General features: G+C 24.2%; 1 protein-coding gene across 1 annotated transcript in view; it reads left to right on the forward strand.

Moving 5' to 3' along the window:
* LOC141348574 (apolipoprotein B-100-like) overlaps positions 1-9,756 on the forward strand; it is a 62,829-nt gene that overhangs the window by 22,171 nt on the left and 30,902 nt on the right. Inside the window, 9 exon segments of the mRNA XM_073852852.1 lie at positions 1,756-1,843; positions 1,925-2,169; positions 2,770-2,897; positions 3,971-4,108; positions 4,200-4,288; positions 6,514-6,672; positions 6,761-6,900; positions 6,988-7,123; positions 8,363-8,478. Of these exon segments, the coding sequence (XP_073708953.1) occupies positions 1,756-1,843; positions 1,925-2,169; positions 2,770-2,897; positions 3,971-4,108; positions 4,200-4,288; positions 6,514-6,672; positions 6,761-6,900; positions 6,988-7,123; positions 8,363-8,478 (1,239 nt within the window).

Below are 9,756 nucleotides of genomic sequence, written 5' to 3' on the forward strand. Positions count from 1 at the left end.
TTCAGTTCAGTTCATATTACTTTATTGGCATGACATACGTGGGCACATATTGTCACAGCATTGTGTATATAGCAGAATAAAAACAAAACAAAAATACATATAATATACATCCAGAAATAAACAAAACAAAATGCATGTAGAATACATTTCTTTCATACGTTATCTTTTTGTTCGTTTCTTTCTTTCTTTCTTTGTTACGTTATATTTTGTTCGTTCCTTTTCTTTCTTTCTTTTTTCTTTTTTGTTCATTCTTATTTCCTCTTCTTTCTTTTTTTGTTATGTTGTTTTTCTTTTTTCATTCATTCATTCTTACATTATCTTTGGTTTGTTCTTTTTCTTTCTTTTTCTGTCTTTTTTTCATTCTTTCTTTTCAAATCCCTTTCTCCTTTTTTGTAAGTTTTTTTTGTTCTGTTTTTATTCCATTTTGTTCTGTTTGTTTTATTCTTTCCATTTTTCTTTCATTTCTTTTGTTCATTCTTTCTTTTGTTTGTTCATTTTCTTTCTTTCTTTCTATTGTTATATTTTCTTTTTCTTTTTTCATTCATTCTTACATTATCTTTTGTTTCTTTTTTCTTTTTCTGTCATTTTTTTGTTCTGTTTTTATTCCATTTTTTTCCTGTTTGTTTTTCATTCTTTCCATAATTTGTTTGTTCCTTTTCTTTCTTTCTTTTTCTTTCATTTCTTTTGTTCATTCTTTCTTTTGTTTGTTTTCTTTCTTTCTTTCTATTGTTATATTTTCTTTTTCTTTTTTCATTCATTCTTACATTATCTTTTGATTCTTTTTTCTTTCTTTTTCTGTCCTTTTTTCATTCTTTCTTTCCAAATCCCTTTCTCCTTTTTTGTAAGTTTTTTTGTTCTGTTTTTATTCCATTTTGTTCTGTTTGTTTTTCATTCTTTCTATAATTTTTTTTTGTTCTTCCATTATCTTTTCTTTCTTGCATTTTTTTCCTTCTTTCTTACGTTATCTTTTTGTTTGTTCATTTTCTTTTTCTTTCATTTTTTTTGTTCATTCTTTTTTGTTTGTTCGTTTTCTTTCTTTCTATTGTTATTTTCATTTTCTTTTTCATTCATTCTTACATTATCTTTTGATTCTTTTTTTTCTTTTTCTGTCCTTTTTTTGTTCTGTTTTTATTCCATTTTGTTCTGTTTGTTTTTCATTCTTTTCATTATTTTTTGTTGTTACATTATCTTTTCTTGCATTTTTTTCTTTCTTTCTTACGTTATCTTATTGTTTGTTCCTTTTCTTTCATTTCTTTTGTTCATTCTTTCTTTTGTTTGTTTGTTTTCTTTCTTTCTTTCTTTCTGTCTGTTATATTTTGTTTCTTTTTTCATTCATTCTTACATTATCTTTTGATTCTTTTTTTTTTCTTTCTTTTTCTGTCCTTTTTTCATTCTTTCCAAATCTCTTTCTCCTTTTTTGTAGTTTTTTTTGGTTCTGTTTTTATTCCATTTTGTTCTGTTTGTTTTTCATTCTTTCCATTATTTTTTTTGTTCTTCCATTATCTTTTCTTTCTTGCATTTTCTTTCTTTCTTACGTTATCTTTTTGTTTGTTCCTTTTCTTTCTTTTTCTTTCTTTTCTTTTGTTCATTCTTTCTTTTGTTTGTTCGTTTTCTTTCTTTCTTTCTATTGTTATATTGTTTCTTTTTTCATTCATTCTTACATTATCTTTTGATTCTTTTTTTTTTCTTTCTTTTTCTGTCCTTTTTTTGTTCTTTCTTTTTTTAATTCCAAACATTACATTTTTTTGCATTAAGATCATCCTCATCGAATCGTAAATCTCTGAAGCTGCCAACCTTGAGTCTGAAAGGGCCGAAGTCAAAAGCAGAGCCTGTTACAGACAAAGTAAGATCAGCGTTTGTTCAGTATTTGTAATTAATGTTCCAGATTTTCTAGCATTCTGGCAATCGTACATTCTTTTGTTAGCAGGATGCATCCATCTCTCGCTCTGAGGAAGCCATCATCAATGGCCACTGGAATAAGACTCTGTGCAGGAGTCCAGACGACACGTGTGAATTCGCCCGCGCCACTCAGCTGGCGTCCACTCCATTTGGAGGAGTCGAGAGGCCAAAAGCGTCCGAATCAGGACTGACGGAGAACCTGAGCCGAATGGCACCAGAATGCACTAAAACAACCAACTCTAATGCATCCGCTGAGGAGAAAAAACTCAGGTACTTTTTTTTGACTTACTAAACTAAAGAAAATTACTTTTTTTTTTTTTTTTAATGCAAAAACATAAAATCTTATCTTTAGTTTTTCCTTCTTTTTTTTTTTCTTTATTTAATGCATTATTTACCTTTTTTTTTTTTTTTTTTTTTTTTTTTTTTAATTTACATTTAATTGATTTATTTTTATCTTTGTGGTGAAATATTAACACATTCTTTGCAAGACCAAAACTTTATAGAGTGTGAACCTTCATATATCTTCTGTTCTGTAACTAATTTCCAAAAGATATCCATTCGGAATGAAGTGGATTATGGTGGACTTGAGTTCAAACATTTCCATTAATTAAAATATGATTGTTAATTAAGAATTTGATAGTTACCTTCGTGCATTTGGCAGATGCTTTCATCTAAATTGGCTTACATTAAATTCAAAGTATATATTTTTATCTCTTCATGCATTCCATGTGCATCAAATCCATGATTTTAGTGTTGCAAGCTACATTGATCTTTATTAATTTCATTTTATGTTGCGTTATCTTTACAGGAACATTTATGATGAGTTAATATTCCACTTATAGTTTTGTTTGTCTGTGTTTATGTTCATAGTCCTATCCTAGAGATCAGTCAGGAGTGGGGTGGCACGTCCTTCGCAGCCTTAACCCACGACTCCATGAAGCACTTAAATGAGCCTGAGATCAGAGTCGTGGAGAGACCAGAGACGCTGATGGAGGAAGGTGGGAAATAAAAAACAAAGTTCACCGTTTGTAGTTTATTCACTCACAGCCGTTTCATTTATACTGTCTGTTTTTCTCACATTCATGTCTGGATGTGGTTTTTAGCCTCTAGATGGCGCCAGTCTTAGACTTTTGATGTTACTTTTTTCATGCCCTGGACAGCATTGAGATTTTGTGCTATTTAGGTTTTTCACAACATAAATAATAAATAAATAAAATGATAGAATATTTTTTTTTTAATTTATATAATTACAAAAAATTATTAAAACGTCAAAATTACGTAAAATAAATTGCAGCTAAATAATATATATGGTATATTAGTAAATTAATATAACGTATTAGTATTTCTACTTTAGTTTATTTATATTTATGTATTTTATTTATTTTGTATTTTTACATAAATTATATTTTATATATTTATAGTCTATTTTTATATATTTTTTGTATTTTTTGTTTTTATTTTTTGTTTGTTTTGTTTATTGTACATGTATTTATATATTTTGTGTTTTTTTTTAAATAAATTATTTAGATAATTATAATATTTCTATTTTTTGTATTTATTTACTTTTATGTATCTAATTTAACTTTATATTGATGTATCTTTATTTTGTATTTTTAAAATTGTTTTATTTTTATATTTATTTATTTATTTATACAAATATTTTATATCAATATAACTTTGTTTTTATTTTTTATTTATTTAAGGTATTTATTTCAGCGTAGTATAAATTACCAAAAATTAATAATAGTTTGTTTTAGTTTCAGTGAACAATAACAGTGTTAGATATTGATTTATTTAATCTATTTTTTTACTCTTATGTATTTATGCTTTATATATTTTCAAAAAAATGTTTTACTCATTTATGATTCATTCTAATAAATACAATTAACTCTTGTTTATGATTATATGTATTTTACTCAATTTTATATTTTTTTACTTCTTATTTACACACAATTTATTCTTATTATTTTAATTAGAAATTAAAAAATGTATTTATGCTATATATTTCTTACTCTTCTTTATTCATGCGTTATGCATTATTGTTTGTTAACATGTGTGTTTGTAATGGCAGTGACTGAATTGGAGGACGTCTGTGGTTTGGACGTCAGATCCAGGCTGTTTAACCAAGCAGACGTGGCGTCATTCTCCAACTTCCAGCGGAAAACCGGCCGTCTACCGGACACATCCGGAGATGAAGACCTGCACCTCGGTATCCAGAAACACTCCTCCACCGTCAGTCATGTTTTTACAGTAACTTGTTGTCAAAGTAATGTTTAATAGTTTATTTCTCACACTTCCAGATGGAGAGGTGTTGCTTTACCGCGGTAAGATGGAGACGCTGAAGGACTTCACTCTGTTCTCGTCCGGCACTGATGCTGTCTTTCTGAAGGTGACACACATGAAGTATATGTTTTAGAGCCCTAGGTAGTGCACAACGGTCACAGAGTTTCAAACATTTGACTGATAAGATTTAATAATACAATTTAATAAGTATAAGTGGTTTTGAACAAGTATGAACTTACACATTATTTGTATTATAAATAAAATATAATTCAAATTAATTTATTATATGAATATTATGTCATTTTGATTTTTATAATTACTAAAAGTCAAATGCTGCTAAATATTATAGTACATTAATATAGTGTGTTAGTATTTATACTTTATAGTATTTAACTGCAATTATAGTATTTATTGTAGTTCTTTTAGTTTCAGTTAACAATAACAGTGTTTACAGTGGATTTTTATATATTTATTTTGTATTTAACTTGTTTAATTATTTAATTTTGTTTATATTGGTGTGTTTTTATTTTGTGTTTTTAATAAATTGCTTGCTTATGTATTTTTCCATTTCATTTTTATATATTTATTTTGTATTTAACTAATGTTATTTTTTCTTTTTATTTATTTTCATTTTGTTTTATTTGTTGATGTATTTATTTATATATATATATATATATATATATATATATATATTATTTCTGTTTCATTTTTATATATAGTTTTTTTATATTTAACTTTTTGTTTTCATTTCTGATTTTTATTTATTTTCATTTTATATTGTTTATATTGACTTAGTTTTATTTTTATATAAATTATTTGTATCATTTTATATATTATTTCTATTTCGTTCATTTATTCATTTTTTTCATTTTATATTGATTTATATATTTTTAATAAATGATATATATTTTTTATTTTCATATTAATATATTTATGTATAATTTATTTTATTATACTACTTTTCTAATAATACTTTTTCACTTAACAATAAGTGTTTTATTAATAACACTTTTTTTTTTTTTTTTACTTTTACGTATTTATGCTTTATATTTTATTTCGTTTTTATTCATTTATTCTAATGAGTACATTTACTCTTTTATATTTGTGCTTTATATATTTTCTTACTACTTATTTACACATTTATAATTTATTCTTATATTTTTCAAATTCTAAATTCTAAAAATTATAATGCTTTCATGTTTAACTCTTACTCCATTTATATCTTTTTTCCCTATATTTTTGTGGTTTACTGTTTATTCTCCTATGTATTTCCTGTAACAGGTTTTGTATCTTTTTTTTTTATATATAAATTTTTGTATCATTTTTATATATTATTTATATTTCATTTTATTTTTATATTTTATTTTGATTTTATATTGGTTTATTTTTAATAAATTATAATTGTTATATATTCTGTTTAGTTTTTTAAATATTTGTTTTATTTGTATATCTAGTTTTATTTTTTATTTTATTACACTACTTATTTTTATTAATAATACTTTTTCAATTAACAATAACGGTGTTTACAGTTTACTCTTTTAAATATTGATTTATTTACTCTTTTTTTTTTTTTTTTTACTAATTTATGATTCTAATAAATGTATTTACTCTTTATGATTATGTATTTTACTCTTATTTTTGCTTTATTGATATTTTTCTAAATTACACATTGATAATTTATTCTTATAATAAGTAATGATAATACTTTAATGTTTAACGTTTACTCCATTTATATTTATATTTATCTTTTTTCCATATTTTTGTGATTTACTGTTTATTCTCCTATGTATTTCCTGTAACATGTTTTGTATTTTTTTTATAAATTATTTGTATCATTTTTATGTATTATTTATTTTTCATTTTTATTTATTTTGTATTTAACTTTTTATTTATTATTTTATTTTATTTTGATTTTATATTGGTTTATTTATTTTTAATAAATTATATAATTGTTATATATTCTGTTTAGTTTTTATATATTTGTTTTATTTGTATATTTAGTTTTATTTTTTATTTTATTACACTACTTATTTTTATTAATTATACTTTTTCACTTAACAATAACAGTGTTTACAGTTTACTCTTTTAAATATTGATTTATTTACTCTTTTACTAATTTATGATTTATTCTAATAAATGTATTTACTCTTTATGATTATGTATTTTACTCTTATTTTTGCTTTATTGATATTTTTCTAAATTACACATTGATAATTTATTCTTATAAGCAATGATAATTCTTTCACGTTTAACGTTTACTCCATTTATATCTATCTTTTTTCCACATTTTTGTGATTTACTGTTTATTCTCGTATGTATTTCCTGTAACAGGTGGATTCGTCCGCAGTGCCGTGGGATTTCTTCATCTGCTCTCAGCTCAGATGTCGTGTGTCTCGTGATAAAGCGGACTCTGACGTCCAGATGTTCTGTCATGTTTATGAGAACGGCTCCATGACTCTCTGGAAGATTCCTAACGGAGACGTGGTTCAGGTTTGGCTCGTTCAGTTTCCTCCTGATCCTCCATATTCATGCGTCTTCAGTCGTCAAATCTCTTCTGTTTTCCTCTTCCCACTTGAAGGATCTTCTCTCTGAGCCCATTGCTAGAGAGGATGTTTCTCTGTTAGTGGTTCTGTTGCTGGAGTTGGTACAACACTTTCATTCCTGTCAGGTGGTTCACGGAGGCCTAAAACCGGAATCGTTGTACTTTTATGATCACAGGTACACGAATCAAACGCAAGCATGTGATGGATGACATTTGTACTGATGATCGTTTTTAACTTGATCTTTGTGTATTTGTGTCTGCAGTGGCATCACAGCTCTAGATTTCTCAAACTCAGTGGATCTGCAGCTCCAGACTGACGTCACAACAGCACACGCTCTTCCTTCAGCACAGAAATACATACAACAGGGTCTTCTGTCGCCCTCAGCCTCACCTTATCAGGTATATTCATCAGTAGTTCCTTCCCTTATTTATTCATTTTCATTTATTTATATTGATGTATTTCTATATTATTATTAATATTTTTTTATGCATTTATATAATTTTTACATATTATTTCCGTTTTATTTGTATGTATTTTTTTTACTTTTTGTATTTATTTGTTTTTGTTTCTTTATTTGTTGATGTTTTTGTTTTTTGTAATTATTTTATGAAGTATATAATTTATATATTTCTGTCATTTGTACATTTATTTGTTTAGTATTTAACTTTCTTTTTCTTTATTTGTTTTAATTATTTAATTTGTATTTAACTTATTTTATTTCTTATTTTTATTTATCTTCATTTTATTGATACTTATGTATTTTCATTTATTTTGTATTTTTAATTAGTTATCTCTTTTTTACATCTTACTATTTCTATTTCATTTTTATATATTTTGTTTTCAACTTGTCTTTGTTTCTTATTTTTATTAAGTATTTTTAAAAACAATTTATATAATTATATAATTTTATATATTTCGTTTGTATATCTATTTTGTATTTTCATTTTACTGATATTGGTGTATTTTTATTTATAGTATTTTTTTATAAATTATTTATATCATTTGTATATATTTATTTATTTAACTCTGTTTTTTTCTTAATTTTCATTTTAATTATACTAATGTATTTTTATTTATTTTGTATTTTTTAATAAATTATATCATATTTTTTATATTTCTATTTCATTTTTATGTATTTATTTTGTATTTATTTACCTTTGTTATTATTTCTTAAATTAATTTTGTATTTTTATATATTATTTTCTTAATTAGATATTTTGTATTTATTTAACTTGTTTCTTATTTATTTTCATTTTATTTATACTAATGTATTATTTATTTATTTTGTATTTTTAATACATTATTTATGTCATTGTTACATTATTTCCGTTTCATTTTTAGATATTTATTTTTGTATTTAATGTTTTGATTATTTTTATTTTTCATTTTATTTATTCTAATGTATTGTTTAATACATTTGTTTTTTTGCATTTAACTTGTTTTTATTTTAATTTTATATTGACTTTTTTATATATTTTTCAAGAAATTATATAATTTATAAATATTATTTATATTTCACTTTTATATATTTTAGTTTAACTTTGTTTTAATTTCTTTTTATTTACTTTCATTTTATTTATTTATAAATATATGTAAATAATATATTTATTTTACTTTACCATTTTCATTCGCAACAGGTCGATCTAATTAGTGTTGCTGAAATCGTTCACATGTTGCTGTTTAATCGCCAAATGAAAGTGAAGCAGGAAAACTCGGCCTGGATTTTGGATGAAGGATCTGGATCTCAGCACCGGTAAAACTAATGTGACTTTTGGGGACTTTTGTTTGATTTCACACAAAAATAATTAAATTTTTATATATATATATATATATATATATATATATATATATATATATATATATATATATATATATATATATATATATATATATTAGTCTTGTGTTGTTGTTTTTTATTATTATAAAAGTATACAAAATATATATGTATTACAAATGTTGTTGTTGTTATTATTATTATTATTATTATTATTATTATTATTATTATTATTGCTGCTCTTGTGTCTTTCAGCGTTCCTGTCGAGCCTTTATGGAAAGACTTTTTCCACATGATTTTGAATCCAGATCAAAAGTCTTCAGAGCTCATTTTGTCTAACCTCATCCGTAACGTGAGGAACAGCTTATGAAGTCCATCTACACTCGTTTGTTGTAAAATTATGGCATGTTTTAAACTACAGCACTGCATATGAAATTAATGTTATATATTGCTCTTTATACACAATAATAAAAAAATATTTTAACAACATAGTCTTGGCTGTTTTTTTTTTATTAATAATGGTAATTAAGAAAATTTCAGTTTAATCTCAGTAGTTGAGCCCATCTGAAAGTTAGTTTTTTTTTTTTTTTTTTTTTTTTACAGAATTTTTATATGGGTAAAATATTAAACAAAAATTTATTAAAAATAAAATAAAATAAATATATACTTATATAAACAATATGTATTTTTTATTTTATTTATAGATACATTTGTTCAAATTATTTGACCTCTTTGAATTGCCATTATTTGATTCAAGTTGCTTTGAAAACCTGAAAATCGAAGCACCAATTATCAAAATGATTTAACAGTTGACACACATTCTGCTGTTTGACAATTAGCTGCATGAATCACCTTTACAGCAGTAATTATTTAGCTCAAACTCTTTTCATATTTCATAATTGCTTTTTGGATACACTTTACAATAAGGGCTTGTTAATTAGTTAAAACTAAAAATAGCAATGAGCAACTTCTGTTAACCTTAGTTAATGAAACTAAATCATTGTTCATTGTTAGATTAGGTCTATCAAATAATATATTCACATTCAACTTTAAATCTGTTTTAATAATGCATTAGTAAATGCTGGAATTTACTCAGATTATTAAATGCTTGAAGTGGTTTCAAGCATTTTAATACATTTTCAAAAATAAAATATAGCTGCTAGCAGCAATTACCAGGGTTCGAGCATTTAAGGCCTTTATGGTTTCTATGCTGTTAGGGGGCATGATGGAGAATACACTCACAAACAGAAGCGTTCA

Source organism: Garra rufa, chromosome 13 (assembly GCF_049309525.1).
Source record: "Garra rufa chromosome 13, GarRuf1.0, whole genome shotgun sequence".
NCBI lineage: Eukaryota > Metazoa > Chordata > Actinopteri > Cypriniformes > Cyprinidae > Garra > Garra rufa.